The 18,532-nt window shown below is 41.3% G+C and overlaps 1 protein-coding gene across 3 annotated transcripts in view; it reads left to right on the top strand.

The window, feature by feature from the left end:
• The window catches only part of VPS33B (VPS33B late endosome and lysosome associated), a 33,647-nt gene extending 15,115 nt beyond the window's left edge, over positions 1-18,532 (top strand). The window contains exons 1-23 of one of the 3 annotated variants that reach the window (XM_074234067.1): positions 652-946; positions 2,898-2,978; positions 3,223-3,284; positions 4,287-4,336; positions 4,689-4,756; positions 6,793-6,838; positions 7,944-8,038; positions 8,339-8,443; positions 8,858-8,954; positions 9,166-9,243; positions 10,266-10,339; positions 10,782-10,868; positions 11,202-11,292; positions 11,456-11,530; positions 11,791-11,855; positions 11,991-12,045; positions 13,869-13,915; positions 14,562-14,694; positions 15,711-15,784; positions 17,029-17,130; positions 17,306-17,381; positions 17,489-17,605; positions 18,124-18,532. In XM_074234067.1, coding sequence (XP_074090168.1) covers positions 851-946; positions 2,898-2,978; positions 3,223-3,284; positions 4,287-4,336; positions 4,689-4,756; positions 6,793-6,838; positions 7,944-8,038; positions 8,339-8,443; positions 8,858-8,954; positions 9,166-9,243; positions 10,266-10,339; positions 10,782-10,868; positions 11,202-11,292; positions 11,456-11,530; positions 11,791-11,855; positions 11,991-12,045; positions 13,869-13,915; positions 14,562-14,694; positions 15,711-15,784; positions 17,029-17,130; positions 17,306-17,381; positions 17,489-17,605; positions 18,124-18,203 — 1,854 coding nt within the window. In that variant the 5' untranslated portion in view covers positions 652-850 and the 3' untranslated portion in view covers positions 18,204-18,532. Of the gene's footprint in view, positions 1-651; positions 947-1,006; positions 1,324-2,897; positions 2,979-3,222; positions 3,285-4,286; positions 4,337-4,688; positions 4,757-6,792; positions 6,839-7,943; positions 8,039-8,338; positions 8,444-8,857; positions 8,955-9,165; positions 9,244-10,265; positions 10,340-10,781; positions 10,869-11,201; positions 11,293-11,455; positions 11,531-11,790; positions 11,856-11,990; positions 12,046-13,868; positions 13,916-14,561; positions 14,695-15,710; positions 15,785-17,028; positions 17,131-17,305; positions 17,382-17,488; positions 17,606-18,123 lie in introns of those variants that run through there. The other 2 variants (XM_074234068.1, XM_074234066.1) reach the window with 2 other exon arrangements.

The following is an 18,532-nucleotide window of genomic DNA, read 5'->3' as shown; positions in this document are numbered from 1 at the left end:
TTTGAGTTTAAAAGCAGGACATTTCATGCCTCTTTTAGTCTCAGTTTTTTCATCTGTAAAAGGTGATTGGACAAAATTAACTCTAGACCCCTTCCCAGCCCTTGGTCTTTTGAAACCGATCAAATTGGATAGTCTTGGGAGGGTTGGCATTTCAGTCTGGTCTAGGCCAGGCTGCTCAGTAGAAAGTCTTAACTGTCAGCTGGCGCCCTGAAGCTATTGACCTAAAACCTCCTCCTTTCCCAAACTTTGGTTTCTTCTTTGAACCACTCCAAGGGCCAATCCCGTCTAAGTGAGGCGCTGGGAAGAGGGCAGGATCTATAAAAGTCCGCCCTCCCAGGGTTCAGGAGCTGCTAGTTTCCGCAGGAGAAACTGCAGCTGCCCCGGGGTGCCCTAAGAGGAGGGGGTGACAGGACCCTCCCAGCTCGGGAAGGCCCCTCGGTCCCGGGGCCCGCGGATGCGCCCCAGGCCTCCCCCGCCCCTCCGCCCAGGGAGCCACGCCCCGAGGCCGGCTCCTCCCGAGTTAGGGGCCAGGCACGGCCCTCCGGCCCCCCCGCGCCTCCGACGTCACCACCGCGCGCTCCCCTTCCGGACTCCGCGCGGGTTGCTAGGTGACCGCAGCTTCCGGTGTGTCCCGGAAGTGGGGCTGCGGGGCCCCTTCCGCCGGCACGATCGGTCCTGAGCCGGGGCTGTCGTGCAGCCCGCGCCGCCGTCGCCCTCCGGACAGCGGCCGGGGGCTGCCACGCCGAGCCCGTGCAGACCCCGCGGCTGCGGCCGAACACCCCGGGTCCCTGCAGGGCGGGGGGATCTGCCCCGGGCGCGCCGCCGCCCTGGGCCCCGCAGCGCCCCTGCCATGGCTTTTCCACATCGGCCCGATGCCCCCGAGCTGCCCGACTTCTCCATGCTTAAGAGACTGGCCCGGGACCAGCTCATCTACCTGCTGGAGCAGGTCAGTGCGCGAGGCGGGCCCATTCCCGAGGGCAGGGCCCCTCGGGGGGCCGCAGGCCTCCTGACCCCCGCTCCCTCGCCCCCAGCCCACAAGCCATGGCCATGCCCACAGATGTTGAGAACAGCGGGCTCAGTAGGAACCGCGCCTGCTTCCTGGGCCTTCATCATCCTGTGGCAGAGGGGGCAGAGGCAATGGAATGTGCAACCGGAGAATGCAGTGCAGGGGGCAACATAAGTGAGGAGAAACCGCTTCAAAAGGGGGCCGGATTGCTTCGGACCAGGGGTGCTGATAGCTGACCAAGAGAAAGGAACCCCAGGGCCGAGGAAGCTGAGAGTAGCTATGGAGGTGGAATACGGGATCCTAAATAGTCCCTCTAGGTAGGCTGAATATTAGGATTGAAAAGGTGGGCCTTGTTTCTATGCAAAGGCTTCCACTGGCTCCTGGACAGGAAGTTATTTAAAGCCCCTTTCAATCAGTCTTCAACCTACATTTCTATATTTGCTTCTTTTAAAAATTCCACATTCTGGCTGTGAACTTATCCAGCCTTTCTTGGAGAGCAATTTGGAAGTGTGCCCAAAGGGCAATAAAAATGTGCATATCCTTTGATCTAGCAATACCACTACTGGGTCTGTACCCTGAAAAAAATCATGAAAAAGGGTAAAAACATCACTTCATAGCAGCCCTCTTTGTGGTGGCAAAGAATTGCAAATTGAGTGAATGTTAATTCGGGAATGGCTGAACAAATTGTGGTAAATGTATGTTATGGAACACTATTGTTCTATTAGAAACTAGGAAGGATGGAAATTCAGAAAAGCCTGGAAGGATTTGCATGAACTGATGCTGAGCAAAATGAGCAGAATCAGAAGAACATTGTGTACCCTAACAGCAACATGGGAGTGATGATCAACCTTAATGGACTTACTCATTTCATCAGTGCAACAATCAGGGACAATTTTAGGGTATCTGCAATGGAGAATATCACATGTATTCAAAGAAAGAATTGTGGAGTTTAAACAGACCAAAAACTATTACCTTTAAATCATCTTATTATGTCATTTTGCTATCTCTTATATTTTATTTTTTCCTTAAGGATATGATTTCTTTCTCAATACATTCAATTTTGATCGTTGTATAGCATGGAAACAATGTAAAGACCATCAGACTGCCTCCTGTGGGGGTGGGGGAGGGAACCAAGATTAGGGGGGAAAATTGTAAAAAGAAAAAAAAACGAAAGCAAATTACTATTCTATTGTTTATGTTGCATTCAGAAATGAACTTGGGCAAAACAATATTTGCAGCACTCATTTTTTGAGCTACTATCCCTAAGACCTGAGATGACAGGATGAAAATCCTGTGCTCAGAGTTCAAGGGGAACATTTGTACTGCTTCCCAAGTCTTTTTAATAAATATCCCTTTGTAAAAGTTAAAAAACAAATTCCACATTCCACCTAAATTGTCTTAGTAGCCACTTTTTAACGTGTGACATTGTTTCTTGTCTTTATGTCTATAATCCATTCATTTTTTTACCTCTGCCTCTTATCATCCTTGAGAAGTCTTTACTGACTCTCCTAGTTGTACCCTCTTCTTCCTTAAAGTTATATTTATTTATTCTCTCACATATTCTTTCTCCCAATAGAATATATACTCCTGGGGCGGCTAGGTCGTGCAGTGGATAGAGCGCCAGCCCTGGAGTCAGGAGTACCTGAGTTCAAATCTGGTCTCACTTAATTACCTAGCTATGTGGCCTTGGGCAAGTCACTTAACCCCATTTGCCTTGCAAAAAGAATAAAAAAAAAAGAATATATATAAATTCCCTACCAATTGGACATTTGTCATATTTTTAGGGCCTAGGACGGTGCCATGTATTAAATATGTATTTAATAAGTGTTTTTCATTTAAAAAACGCACTGATCCCATGAGAGACTCATTATACTATTTGTATACTCTTCAGCTTCCTGGGAAGAAGGACTTATTTATTGAGGCAGATTTGATGAGCCCATTGGATCGAATCGCTAATGTTTCTATCCTCAAGGTATGAATTTTCTTTCATAGGTTCTTTCACTTTACCCTTTTCACTTTCTTTTATTTTACTTGGTATATTTACACCACAGTATATCACTACAACTGAATTTAATAGCTAGTGAATGATCAGTATAATGTTTAGAAGGATAATCACAAAATTTTTTGATACTAGTACCCAAGAGGGTCCTATATTTTTATGACATTATTTTCCACAGTGTTTTCATATATATTCTCTCATTTGATCCTTTCTTTAGCAACATGAAGTGGACAAACTATACAAAGTGGAGAACAAACCTGTTTTTAGTACCAGTGAACAGTAAGTTTGACTGTCCAGTGAGTCTCACTTATAATTGACCATCTTAATTGGAGGTAATCCTTGGGAAAATCTACTTCATTTAGAAATCAGCACTGACCAAGAGTAGTATCTTATCTATTACTCTGTAACAATTACTTTTTAAGTACTATACTGTTCTGATTCTTTATCTGGCTAGTCTTGTATCATTTCATGCCTAAAATAGCCTTTTTATTTATTTACTCTGATTACTCCAGTTTTCTATATTTTCTGAAACTTACTTTATCATCAATCTGCTCCCAGTTATTTTACCAATTAAAATTGAGAAACTTAATCTAGTATTTCAGGCCCAACTTAATCTGAACTATACCTACCTTTCCAATCCTGTTTTACCTTCTGTTCCCCTCTACCAATCATTTTTTGTAAGATTTTTGAATTTTACAATTTTTCCCCCTCTGTTCCCCTCTACCCTCTCCATTCCAATCAGATTTTTCACTGTCACCAAAAATAACATGTTATCCCTGCCTCAGCCTATGCTTACTGATTTCCATTGCCTGAAATGCCATTTTTATTCCTCTCTACATCTCTAGATCCTATCTATTCTTTGAGGCCTAACTCAAATATTCAGTAGTCTTTCCTTTCCATGAAAACAATAGCATTTGCTCATGCTTCTCATTTAGCATTCAGTTATAAGTTGCCTCATGATATTTCTTGAATTCTTATATTGTTATTAAACTTTATATTTTGTCTCCCTCCATAGGCTTTAGACTCCTAAGGTCAGGAATGTCTTTGTCTCATCTAGAGTCCTGAACATGGTACAAGGCATGTCCTGGGGGCTAGTAAATCTCTTTTTTAGTGAAGCAGGGGCTTCTGCTAGGCATGAGATCTGGAAAAGTGCCCTTTGGCATAAGATAGAGCAAAAGGTTCAAGAGTAAAGGCAGTTCCTTTCTTTTTCTTAGCTGCAGTACAGATTTCTTGATTTGATCACAGTTATTGGTTCTCTTTCATATCTTTGTTTCTCCTCAGGTTATGCTTCCTTGTTCGGCCTCGAATCAAGAATATGCGATACATTGCAAGTGAGTGGAAAGTGGTGCTATGGTTAGAATGCAACTGAGGGTGGTACTGAGGGATCATGTTGGGAAGAAATGTGATTCAGTTGACAGTAGCTAGAAGGCAGCTGACTTCCTTGCCTCTGCCATTTGTCCTGTAGAAGACATTACCTAAATAGACTACTGATAAAGAACATGAGTCCAGGGGCGGCTAGGTGGCGCAGTGGATAGAGCACTGGCCCTGGAGTCAGGAGGACCTGAGTTCAAATCCGGCCTCAGACACTTAATAATAATTACCTAGCTGTGTGGCCTTGGGCAAGCCACTTAACCCCATTGCCTTGCAAAAAACTAAAAAAAAATGACTCCCTTCTCTCTACAGACCTTGTCAATACTGATAAAATGGCTGGTCGAACTCGAAGGTACAAAGTGATCTTTAGCCCACAGAAGGTAAGTATAGATTCAGTATAGAGATCAAGTATGGAAAGGTGGATTTGGGGGTCAGAAAGTGAAAGGAAACAGCAGCTATCTTCCTACAGAAGTAAATTACCTTCTTATCTAAGAACTATGACTATAAAGCTCCTAGGGTACGAATTCAATATCACCATCATATTTTTTTGAGAATCCTTTTAGGGCGGATGATGGAATACCCCTTTTCAGTGTAGAACAACAGAATGTTAGCAGGACATTAAAGACCATCCAGGCCATCCTCATTTTACACGATAGGAACTCAGACACATAACTGTTAAAAAGATGCCCTTCTTCTGTGCCTACAATCTCCTACTTCCATTACAATTCTAGAAAACTTCAGCATTCTGGGATGGCTAGGTGGTGTAGTGGATAAAGCACCAGCCTTGGAGTCAGGGTTACCTGGGTTCAAATCTGGTCTCTCAGACACTTAACAATTACCTAGCTGTGTGGCCTTGGGCAAGCCACTTAATCCCATTTGCCTTGCAAAAAAAAAAAAACTAAAAGGAAAAAAAGAAAACTTCAGCATTGACACTGATGATAATCTAGGCACCTCAACTTCACAATGTCTTACTATGTTTGACTCTGGTGACTTAGCCCACTCCATAGCCACCATAGACACCTACTATCAACTTCATTTTAGGGAATGAATATATAAGGTTTTGCCACTGAAAATTGTAGGCTTATAATGCAACGCCAAACAATATGTGTATGTATTTAGGAGAGAAATTAAAAATAAAAGGACACTGGGCCATAGTTTTTCATGATAGCCATTTATGAATCATCTATAGTTTATTTTTGAGATTGCTTATGTTATAGAGGAAAGAGTGATTCTAATTTACTCTTTATCTTGGAATATTAAGAAAGTTACAGAAAAAGTCTCTGTGCTAAGTTAATAGGATATAAGATGGTTATTAGAAGGGTAATGTTTTGCATTTGAAAAGGAGTATTTGGAATCAAAGAATCTGAGTTTAAGTCAGCTCTTCCATTCACAACCTGTGTATCTCATTGCATTACCTGATCTCACTGAGAATCAAATCTTTCACCCATAAAATGAGGATAACATCAATTACCTTACCAATCTCACTGAGTTGTTGGGAGAGTCAAATGAGCTCTGTTTTGTAAGATTTGTAATTATAAAGCACCATTTAAATATCTGCTCCTGGGGTGGCTAGGTGGTGCAGTGGATAGAGCACCAGCCTTGGAGTCAGGAGTACCTGAGTTCAAATCTGGCCTCAGACACTTAATAATTACCTAGCTGTGTGGCCTTGGGCAAGCCACTTAACCCCACTACCTTGAAAAATCTAAAAAAAAAAAAAAACCAAAACATAAATATCTGCTCCTGTCACTTTTATATAGAGACAAAATGAGATTAAAATGAAATGAAGGATGATGCTAGGCCAACAGGAGTTGTTCTGATAATATAACATATATGTGTATTGTCAGTATGATAACAAGGACAAATCTTGTTATAACAGGTTGGGAGTTAGGAAACTTGGATCTTAGCCTTCTGTCAGCAATTAAGTAACTTTGTGACCCTTCAACAAATTACCTCAATGGACCTCAGTTTCATCATATCTTAGAATGAAGAGATTGGAAGAGGCTTCTAAAGCCTCTTCTAGTTCTAACAGGCTTACTTGTTTTTTTGATCCAAGTACATGAGATACGGTGTATAATAATATGCTTTATCAGAATTTATCTTGATAATTGAGTGTTTTTTCTACTACTTTAAAGTTTGTAATGCCCTTTATAGAATTTCCCTTGATTCTTACTGTTGTTACACTGAGAGGCAGAGATAGTACAGATATTCCCTATTATCATTTTACAGATGAAAACACTGAAACTCTAGCCTTCCCATGGTCATCCAGCTCATCAGTGTCAAAAGTACAATTCCAACTTAAATCTTCCCTAACTCTAAATCCATTGTTGATGCCATGAAACTGCCTATGAGTTTATGGAGAAAAATGAAAATAGAAAACAATGTGAGGAAATTAACCTAGTCTTTCTTTCTTCTTCAGTTCTATGCATGTGAAATGGTACTTGAAGAAGAAGGAATTTATGGAGGTGAGAGATGATAGAAGTGACTGGGAAAGCAATAGAAAATAAGAAGAAGTTGTTGGGCACGCATGTCTTTTATGAAGACTTCTTCTGCTCTGGTGCCAAGAGTAATAATAAAGATAAAGAATCACAGTAGGGTCCACAGAGATAACATTGTATAGTAGAGAGGAAGCACGAAGTCATCAAAATAATATTAGCTTTTCATTCAGAGGATATAAGTTCAAATTCTGGCTTACTTAGTAGCTTGAAATAGCTTGATTTTTTTTTTTTGATTTAGTTCCTTTAACTTTAAAATGGGGGGGGGTTGGACCAGATCAGCCCTTCTCAGAGTGTGGTCCATGGGCACTAGGGTTCAAGGACATTAAAACTATTTTCATAAGAATACTAAAATTATTAGAACTTCCTTTTTAAAGTATATATATCTATGTGAGACTAGATTTTTTTTCCACTCTATTTCAAACAAAATAACAAATCACAACAGAGGAACTGCAGAAGCAAATATGAGAATCCAGCTGTCTTTTAAGCCAAATATTAAAGAGATTTTCAAAACAGTGTGCCACACTTTATTTTTTGGCTTGGAAAAAAATTTAATGAATTTATTGTTCTTTTAAAACATTAATGTCTTTTAAAATTTTCAGTTTTCTAATATGATAAATATTGCTATAACCCATGAAAATGAAAATTCTTGGAGATTCTTAATAAATTTAAGAGTGTAAAGGGATCCTAAGAACTTCTATACTAATGATTTCCAGTTCTTTCCAGTTCTAAATCCTGTGAGTGATAGGCAAAGAGACTACGTTTTGGATTAGTCTAGTTGTGAATTTTGACTGTGATTAGAAAGACAGCCCTGGATTCAGTGTTGGGAGACCGGGTCAATTCTCAGCTCTGACATTCCTTATTATGTACTCTGGGGAAGTCATCTCTCTGTGCCTCAGTTCCTTCATCTGTTACATGAGAATGATAATTTATTACTGCCTGCTTCATAGTGTTATTCTGACAGAAATGCTTTGTGAACTTTAAGCCCTCTGAGTGGAGAGTTGTTAAGGGAAGACAACTAACCATTGGCTAGTGTTGTCCCCCTGTAGCTGACTGGTATTATCCATACCTATAGATGTGAGCTGTGATGAGTGGGCCTTCTCCTTGCTGCCTCTTGATGTGGATCTCCTCAGCATGGAACTGCCTGAATTCTTCAGAGACTACTTCCTGGTGAATGCATGTCCTGGGTATAGGGCAGACCTAGGGCAAGAGAGCTAAGATGTGAAGTTTTTGTCTAATTTTTGCCTGTTACCTGTGACTGAAGATGATCACTAGAGATTGCTATTTAAAGGACATAACTAGGGACCATTTGGATTTACCTTGTTTCAAGATTTTCCCAGGCTTTGCTTTGTTGTGTAGGGACCTACCACGGCTAATAGTTTCTCAGGTTAGTTTTGTGTTACAGAACCAGGTTCTGAGCCTAAGAAGTCATCACTTCATTTACCCTTGTGACTCCTATGTCCCTTGTAGGAGGGAAACCAGCGTTGGATCAATACTGTAGCCCAAGCCCTGCACCTTCTTAGTAATCTCTATGGACCTTTTGCAAACTGTTATGGAATTGGCCGATGTGCCAAGGTAAGAGCCCTCAAAGCTCCTCTTTCCTCATTCTTTGATTTTTTTTTTATCCTTTTTTTTGTGTCCACTGAGGCACCTTCATGACATCTTCTGTATGAGGGTGCTTCTTTTCACTTACTGCTCTGGAGCACTTCCTTAGAGATGAGGACTGATATGCCAAGCCAGGCAATAGCAGCTTGAGACACCACCTGGATCACATTTCTGTCTGTGGTTTTCTTTGTTCTTTCCTCCTCCATCTATGATACATGGTGCATGGTGAAGGAAATGGAATGGATTAATGGTATGAGCTCTTAATCTCAGCGTTTTAAGATCCCCACAAGGGACTGAGTGATTATCTTTTGAATCCTGATGCTAGTCACTACCTTGTATTGGTAGTGGGAACAAAAGACTGAAGAAATCTTGGGTTTTGAATAGATGGTGTATGAAATGTGGAAAGAGCTCGAAGAGGAAGAAGAGGGTGAGATAAAAGGCCGGAAACCAGAAATTGGGCACATTTTTCTTCTGGATAGAGGTAGGTATACAGTTCACTCTCTCCTTTGAACCTTGAAAAGTGTGAGAACATGGAAGAAGGGATAGCAAAATCAGAGTTAACTGTGTGAATCTCAGAATTGGGTAGAAATACTGAGTACTTGGTGTTGATTTAGTGTTAAAACAGTGACCTCAGGAAGAAGTGGAAGAATACGTTCTGAGAAACCTCTCTTCTCCATGGACTTTGCTTTCAGATGTGGACTTTGTGACTGCACTCTGCTCCCAAGTGGTATATGAGGGGCTAGTGGATGACACCTTCCGTATCAAATGTGGTAAGTGCTGTTCTCTTTTACTTCCTAATGAGGATGGGGAGGCAATCTAGTAGGAATTTCTGCAGTTGGAGGCAGGTAGGGGCAGCTAGGTGACACAATAGATAGAGTACCGGCCCTGGAGTCAGGAGGACCTGAGTTCAAATGCGGCCTCAGGCACTTGATACATATTAGCTGTATGAACTTGGCCATGTCACTTGATCCCATTGCCTTGCAAAAAACAAACAAAAAAGAATTTCTGCATAGTTTCCTTGGATTCGTTAGAATAGTTTTAGGTACTAATAGATTTCAGAACAGTACTCAGAAACATCTCTGGCAGTCCCTCCCTGTTCATTTAGGAATTAGAAAGGAAAGATGATTTTTTTTTAAAAAAATAATCATTTTCCCTAATTACATGTAATGATAAAATTTAACCCTATTTTTATAATTTTGAGTTCCAGATTCTCTCCCTTTCTACCCTCCCCCTCCCTGAGATGATAAACAGTCTTATATAGGTTGTACATTTGCAGTCACATAAAATATATTTCCATATTAGTCATTTCACAGAAAAAAAAACTTAAACCCCTCACCCCCCCAAAAAAAGAAAGAAAAAGTGAAAAATAGTATGCTTCCGTTTGCATTCAGACGCCATCCAGTTCTTTGTCTGGAAATGGATAGCTTTTCTCATCATGAGTCCTTTAGATCATTGTATTGCTGAGAATAGAAGTCATTCACAGTTGCTCATTACATAGTATTGCTATTACTGTGTATAGTGTTCTCCTAGTTCTGTTCAGTTCATTTAAGTCTTTCAAAGTTTTTCTGAGATTATTATGCTTGTCATTTCTCATACCACAATAGCATTCCACTGAAATGATAATGCCACAGCTTGTTCAGTCAATCCACAACTGATAGACAACCCTTTAATTTCCAATTCTTGATCACCACAAAAAAAGCTGCTATAAGTACCTTTGTTACAAGTAGGTCCTTTGAGAAAAGGTGATTTTAAAGTCTGAAAGTGCTGGTGACCTTCCCTTTTACTTCCATAGGGAGTGTTGATTTTGGTCCAGACATTACATCCTCTGACAAGAGCCTCAAGGTGCTGCTTAATGCCCAGGATAAGGTTAGAGTATGATTCTTGGGAAACTGGAATGCTACCTGAAATCAAGAGATTTGAGATGGTGGGCTATGTCTATATCATACAGGCATACCACAACGTCTAACGCTTATTTAGATATTCAATAGATATCTGTTGATTGATAAGATACCATGTGAACTCACTGCTTTTTTCTGTTGGATGAACATTGTTTTACAACTGGGGGGTGAGGCATCATAACCTTTGATAAAACTGGGTAGGATAATCAAAGGACATAGCATATTTTTTACACTGCTATGGGTGGTAGAAAAATGTGGAACTCAAAAGCTTGTAGAAGGATGAACTTTGAAAACTTTTTTGCATGTAATTGGAAAAAAAAAATAGTTTTTTTTTAATTGCCCCCAAAAAAGGATGATCCAAATACAAGATATGGTTCTATGATCCTGACCTAATTCTGTCTTCTCCACAGGTGTTTAATGAGATTCGTAATGAGCATTTCTCCAATGTCTTTGGTTTCCTGAGCCAGAAGGCCCGGAATCTGCAGGCACAGTATGATGTGAGACTCTGAATCCCTCCCCAAAGTCACTCCCTGAAACGACTTCAATTACTTTCTATTACTGGTTTTATCACCCAACTCCCCCCATCTTCACTGCAAGCATTATAATGTAATAGGAAGGTTCCTGACCTAGAAGTTAAAAGGCCTAGAATCTAGTCTTAGTGCTGCTACTAAGGGACAGTAGGTGGTCATTCTCATTTGTTAATGAGGTGATTGGACTAAATAAATTCTTTCAAATTCTCACATTTTGTGATTTTGTGATTCTAAAGTAGAAGAAATTTAAAGAAGTATAGGAGAGTGGGAGGCTTGTCACTGACTTGATCCTCTCTCCAGCGCCGACGAGGCATGGACATCAAGCAGATGAAGAACTTTGTCTCTCAGGAACTCAAGGGTCTGAAGCAGGAGCACCGACTGCTGAGTTTACGTAGGTTCCATATGGAAAGGGGTGCTGTATAGAACCAGGTACCTGTAAGGGGAAGGAGATTGGGTCAAAGGGAAAAGTGATCCTAGGTGTTGTCTCATAGAAAAAAAAAAGATACTCTTCTGATTTTAGGGATGACCTCATTTCCAGTTTGTCCTATCTTTAGACATTGGAGCCTGTGAGTCTATCATGAAAAAGAAAACCAAACAAGACTTCCAGGAGCTGATCAAGACTGAACATGGTGACTAACATTTTTGCCAGTCTGCTTTTCCCTCTTCTGCTCTCATAATATCTCTTTCCCATAACTTACTATCCTCCCTGGAGTCTCTGGTTCTTCTGTTAACCCTTTTTCTAGCTGATGCTGGGACTGGCCCTTGGTACCAACCCTTTGAAATTTTTGTCTGAGTTGGCTCTTCTCAGCATTGAGCAGTCACAGAGGGAACTCTTCAAGTACAACAGGTATAGTTTCCTAACAAAGTAATACTCTCCAATTCCTCCCAGCACTACTAGAAGGGTTCAACATCCGTGAAAGCACAAACTATATTGAGGAGCATATAGATCGACAGGTGAGTCCAGGAGGCAAGCCAGCATGAGCTTGTCTTTCGGAAATGGGGTCTGCCAGAGGCAGAAAGGAATAAATAAAGAAAGCATTTAAGTTATAGGGTTTAAGTTCTCATTGATTGTTTTTTTTTGCCTTGCAGGTATCACCTATTGAAAGCCTCCGTCTCATGTGTCTTCTGTCCATTACTGAAAATGGTGAGTAGTCCCAGGGGTCAAAAAATAATAGGTTGGCAAGAGAGGAAGACTTTTGAAAGATAGAAATACCCTAACAAATAAAATCCAAAACATCAATCGAACAGTAGAACCACAACTTAATGATATAAGATCTCTGGCTCTTATGTCGGCCACTGTAGTAGTACTGATCTCAATATATCCGCCCATACCTTCACATTCTAAGTAACTCTTACCCATGTATTTCCATAAATTCTCCATAAGAGATCCATCCTAGTTGCGGCTGGAAAACTTCTCTAGGTCTTTTACCATTAGCTAGATACTGGAATAGCTCTCCAACTTTGAATCTGTTATCCCTTCTCCAGACATCATTAGCTAGATACTGGAATAGCTCTCCAACTTTGAATCTGTTATCCTTTCTCCAGACATGATTCTCCCCCCTTCTTTTCCCATTCATACCTAGATTTATGGTGGATGTGTGGAAAAACAGAATATTATTCTATAATTGCAGTTACACTTAACTTAGCAGTGCATAATCCTGCCAATGAATGGAAATTTTAGGATCCTTGAATCAGTCCCTTTGTACCAGAGAGTGCTACATCTCAACCAGTGAAAGATGATAATAGTAAAACTGCAGGTCTGAAATGGGAATTCAAGAGGTCATCTCATCTATGCCTTCACTTCTAGCAAGGTTTTATAGAAAACTATGTCTGGAAAAAGTGAGAAAAGTAGCACATTTCATAAGGCTTTTGATAGGGGAAATTCCACAGCTTTTCATGTTAATTTGTTCCAATGTCTTAATTCTCTCAGCCAGTAAATACCTTAGAATGTTTATTCTAAGTCACTTTTCCTGCATTTGAATCTGATTTCCTCTTATCTCCCTATAAACTGGAAATAATCATTGCTGTATCATTAAGAAAACACTTTAATAATTCAACAAATAATAATTTGCTCAGTGTCTTCTATAGACTAGGCACTTGAAGATAATAATCAAATGATCTTCATTCATAGTCTTACATTTTTAGAACACTTGACTGTTTTCAGGTCACTTTTTTATATAGTCGGTCATTAATCATAAGGTTAGAATGGCTATTTGAAGGTCAGTTGGAGTCTTATCAGGTCACACAGGTGGTTATTAATCTTGTTCTTTCAGATTTCAAAGAAAGAGATTCTGCTTCCCTTCTCCTAGTTCTCTTCCCTTCCCCACTCCTCATTCCTACTCTAATAATTGTAAGACCTCTTAGTGTCTATCTTGAGAAACTTCCTCAGATGGAGCAAGCTGAGGTACAGAGAGCTTCCATAACTTGCCCAGGATCTGTCTCAGGACTGGGGAGTCTGAAACAGGATTCAAACACAAGTATTATTTTTTTTTGAGGTTTTTTGCAAGGCAAATGGGGTTAAGTGGCTTGCCCAAGGTCACACAGCTAGGTAATTATTAAGTGTCTGAGGCCGGATTTGAACTCGGGTACTCCTGACTCCAGGGCCAGTGCTCTATCCACTGCGCCACCTAGCCACCCCACAAGTCTTTCTGATTTCACATCTGGCACTCTATCCACTGCCATCTAGTATCATTGATTTTACTGTTCCTTGATCAGCTCCTTCATGATTTAGTATTCTGCCTCCTGGCTGCTTTGATTGTTCCTATAGATCCCATGCTTCACCCTTCAGAAGAAAGGATTAGTGAGGCAGTCCTAGATTTGAAAATTAATTAAAACTTATGACTACAATGCAATATTGATGTTGAATGTATTTTTTTTCTTAAGATCAGTTAGTAGACTTTCTGTGTACTGCAGGATACTTCAGTTAAAGTCAGCTTAATTAATTTACACTATCTCCTTCATCCACAGGTTTGGTGTCCAAAGATTACCGCTCTCTGAAAACCCAGTACCTTCAGGTGAAGATTAGAATAGAATTTTGAGAGACCAGGGGAGGGAGGTGTTGGTAAGAACTTTTGAGGAGAGTTGGTTGAAGGGACTCCCCCTCATTCTCCTCTTTAGTCTTGTCCTCTATAATAGATTTAATAATGTTCCTGGTCCAAGTCTCACTGTTTAGCATACCTGAAATGAATCTATAGCAATGGCCTTTTAATTGACTCAAAACTCATCTTATTAGTCAATTCTGTTCATAGCATTTGATTTGTGTCCAACACTGAGAGAGCCTACTCTAGCTGACCCATTAAAGATTCTTAACTCTTGGGAGACTCCAGCCCTCCCTGTATTTAGTGTGGTGGTAATAGGAGTTTCCTTCAAGTCCTGCTGTACTCATAAACTTCTGTGGTAATTCTAATTCTTGACCACTCTATTTTTCTTCCTTTTTCATCATTTTTAGTTCTTATGTATGCATTTGACACCTGGTTATATTCAATTTCTTACTTCTTATCCTCTATCCTTCTTTGTTTTCATCACATCTCTGAAAAACTATTTTCTCAATAGTGCCTAAAATGTATATATGAGCACAAAACATAAAGCCCAGAGAAGTTATTCTGGGTGCCTAGAAATAAATTTTTTCACTAAATACTGGTTGCATTTCATTTCTTCCAGAGCTATGGACCTGAGCACTTGCTGACCTTCTCTAATCTTCGTCGGGCAGGGTTACTAACGGAGCAGGTTCCAGGAGATACTCTTACTGCAGTAGAGAATAAAATGAGCAAATTGGTGACTGATAAAGCTGCAGGTGAGCACAGGAGCAATGGTGATCACAGCTATCCAGTTGTTCAATTTATTCATTTCCTTAGTATATGAGAATAGACTGACCAGTTTGAGTGTTGTTAGGAGAATAAATTGAGGAGAAAAAAATGATAGTATTGGGTCCATGGTCACTCATGGAGTAACCATACCCTTAGCTAATCCTGAGATTTTCCTATCAACCCGGGGTTTGGGATAGTGTTCATCTCATGAAGATGGTTTAGTGGGAAGACACTACTGTATATCAACAAAGATAGTTGAGGAAAGGGGTAGAAAGGAAGACTGGTAACCAGGAAGGAAATAGTCCTGTTGTCAGCCCTGGTCAGAGCATTGTGAGTCTTGTATGTTCTAAGGACCTCATTTTTGTATAGACATTGATAAAATGAAGAGTGCCCAGAAAGGGTCCCAGTTCATGTCATGTTGTTGAATGAACTTTGGATGTTTAGCTTGGAAAAGAGACTTTGAAGGCGCCCCATGAGAACTGTCTGGTTGAAGAGAGATTAGAATTGTTCTTCACAAGGGGCAGCTAGGTGCCGTAGTGGATAAAGCACCGGCCTTGGAGTCAGGAGTACCTGGGTTCAAATCCGGTCTCAGACACTTAATAATTACCTAGCTGTGTGGCCTTGGGCAAGCCACTTAACCCCGTTTGCCTTGCAAAAAAAAAAAAATTGTTCTTCATGGTTCCAAAAGGCTAAAGGGCAACTATTAGTAGAGAAGTCACAAGGTCAAATTGGGGTTTGATCTTAGAAGTATCCCTACCAATAGAATGGGCAGTCTTAGAAGGGAGGTCAGGGGTGCTATATGAGGGATTTGACCTGCTCAGGGAAGGCCTGGGCTTGATGGTTGCTGAGGCTCTGTCAAGAAGGGGCCAGTTAGGCTTTCTTGAGAGAGACAGTTGCTTCAGCTTTTTGAGTTTAACAGGACATCCTTGTAGTTTGAATGATCATGGCAGTGCTCCTAACCTGGGAACACAGTGGTGGGACCTAGCTTCTATTTCTTCTCCAGGAAAACTTACAGATGCTTTCAATTCTTTGGCCAAGAGAAGCAATTTTCGTGGCATCAGCAAAAAATTGGGCTTGGTATGTTAATTGGGTCTGGATCCTTGGGTGACTGGGAGGAATAAGCCTATAAAGCTTTGTTTCTACCTCATCTACATTCTAACAAAATCTAAATTCTTTATTATAAAATACTTGGCCCTCTACATTGAGGAGAGAGAGCTGAGGTGGGGATGCAAGCCAGAAAGGACAAGGAGCAGATTTGATTATTTAGGGAGATAAATCAGGAATAGAGGGGAAGGTTAGGAAGAACTGTTATTTGTAGGTTTCATGAAGTAAGATGATTTGGTCACAAAAAGCTTTGTGGACTGATAGAAATTGCCTTAGAAGAGCAATTAGGAAACACTGCTCTGGAGCATTTTAATTTTAATAAGGTATTTTCAGTCTATTTCATTATCATATTTTGCTGTGTGATAACTTCTTTTTAGCTTAACTTTAGGGATAAAATAATAAGGCACACACACAAAAATAAATGATTCAGTCAAGATGATTGAGCAAGAGAGTGAAAGAGCCAGAAAAAAAAAAAAGAATTTTTAATGCCTGAGCCTCTAGTCTGTTGTTTAATCCCTGAACCATATAATGTATACTTGATTTCATCTCCTCTGCTGGATAAGTTCTAGTATATTTTAAAGAGTAGTTGCACCCATCTGGTATTCCGTAGGCCCCCTAGGGAATAGATGCCTCAGTTTCCCCAGGAGATTGAACTATGCCAAGGAATCTCTTAAGCATTCCTTGACCTGGTTCCCTTTCCACCAAGCACCGGCACTCCTAAAGGCAGTACAGGAGGCCAGGTCGGGGCTCCTCTCCCTCCTCTGACAGTTCCTGCCTCAATTTGCTCATCTGTAAAATGAGGGGCTTGGACTTGATGGCCTTCTGGCTTTAGAGCTGGCATCTCACGCAGCTGTGCCATTCCAAGCTTATAGTAACTGCTGCTTCTGAGAACCTTCTATGAGACTCTATGAGGAGTATTCATACTAGTGAAGAGGGAAAATCACAAAAGGTTGGGGTGGGGGTGGGGCTGATCAGGAGTAATGGACTGGCTTCCATGGAGTAAGGTGGTGCCAAGACTGGGCAATAACTTTCATACAATGGCCAACCCTGGAAGGTAGGTTTTCCTAAGATTAGTGCCCATGGCTTTCTGGCTAGGCATGTGGCCCTCACATTAATTCCAGAGTAGATTAAGCGCCTCTTTTCTGGTATGGGGCTAGGCAGGCTGCTGGCTGAGCTGCTACTGGCCTGATGCCATGCTGCATGCCTGCCCAGTGTAGATTCCACGAGGTGACAGCGAGTATGACTTGAAGGTGCCCCGGGACATGGCCTACGTCTTCAGCGGTGCCTATGTACCCCTCAGCTGCCGCATCATTGAACAGGTGAGACCAGGCTGCCTTTCCACCCTTCCCTGTTCTGATTTTTACCATTCCTCATCTCTCTTGCTGTTGGTTCCTTCAGGCCTGATACTCATCATGGGTTAGCAGTAGAGACACCAGCATTGAGGGTGAGCTTTCATGATGTGACTAACTGAAATTCAACCTCAAACCTCCATAGGTATTAGAGCGAAGGGGCTGGCTGGGCCTTGAGGAAGTTGTTCGATTACTCAATGGCAATGAATTTGCAGTCACAGGTAAGGAGAATTTAAAATTAGAGGGCAGACTGAATAGAAAGGAGAGCAATATAGGGACCTGGGACATAATACAAAATTTGAGACCGAGCTGCTTTGCCTCCTTATAGACATGGTACCTGAAGAAAACGCCCCAAGTGATTCCTTGCGTCTTGTCCTTGTGATTTTTCTGGGTGGATGCACCTTCTCTGAGATCTCAGCCCTTCGATTCTTGGGCAGAGAGAGAGGTAAGAAATCTCTTGAAATAAAAACAAACTTGGGGTGGCTAGGTGGCGCAGTGGTAGAGCACCAGCCCCTGAAGTCAGGAGTACCTGAGTTCAAATCTGGCCTCAGACACTTAATAATTACCTAGCTGTGTGGCCTGGGACCCTATTGCCTTGCAAAAATCTTAAAAAAAAAAAAAAAATAAAAAATAAAAACAAACTTGATAGGGAGTTGAGAGAAGTCATTCTATTAAAAAAAACCAAACAAATCCTACCACTAACCTCTGGGTAAAATGTTATCAATTGGAGGCAGGGAGTTGTAAACAGAGTAACTGTGAGGAAGTGCAAGGTCATCGCCCTTAGTCAGTGAGAGCAGAAGTAATTAAAGACAGATTGCTGTACCCTCTTGACGCTCTGCAAGGGGTTGTATTAATCATGTTGAAAAACAAATTGTCCCAAATGAACTTTTCTGGAACTAGATGGCATCTGTGCCAGCCTCCCAGCCTCACCACCTGGATGCTTTCCTTGCTTTGTCTTTTCAGGATATAGATTCATTTTCTTGACAACAGCTGTGACAAACAGCGCTCGACTCATGGAGGCCATGAGTGAGGTGAAGACATGAAGCCTCCTCTTAGGAGGCTGGCACTGGAGATACCACCAAGGAGCACACTGAGGACAACGGAACTGGAAAGTGCTGGAGGGTGAAGATGAGCCAGTCTGACCAGGAGAAGCCCAGCTCTTGGGCTCGCTGGGGTCTTCTCAGGAGCCCAGGGTCTCACCTCAGCGGTGCTCTTTGAATTCTTCCCTGAATGTTCCCACTATGTGGGACATGCCAATGTACTCAAGATCTATGTGGGGGGGGATGTAATTTGGCAAACCACTGTCCTTGCAAATAAATGTTGTGCTTTTAATCACTCATTCACCAAGCATTTATTAAGTGCATACTCTGGG

The sequence above is a fragment of the Macrotis lagotis genome, chromosome 4 (assembly GCF_037893015.1).
Source record: "Macrotis lagotis isolate mMagLag1 chromosome 4, bilby.v1.9.chrom.fasta, whole genome shotgun sequence".
Classification (NCBI taxonomy): Eukaryota; Metazoa; Chordata; class Mammalia; order Peramelemorphia; family Peramelidae; genus Macrotis; species Macrotis lagotis.
Note: the sequence above shows the minus strand (reverse complement) of the source record. Positions and strands in the feature narration are given on the sequence as shown.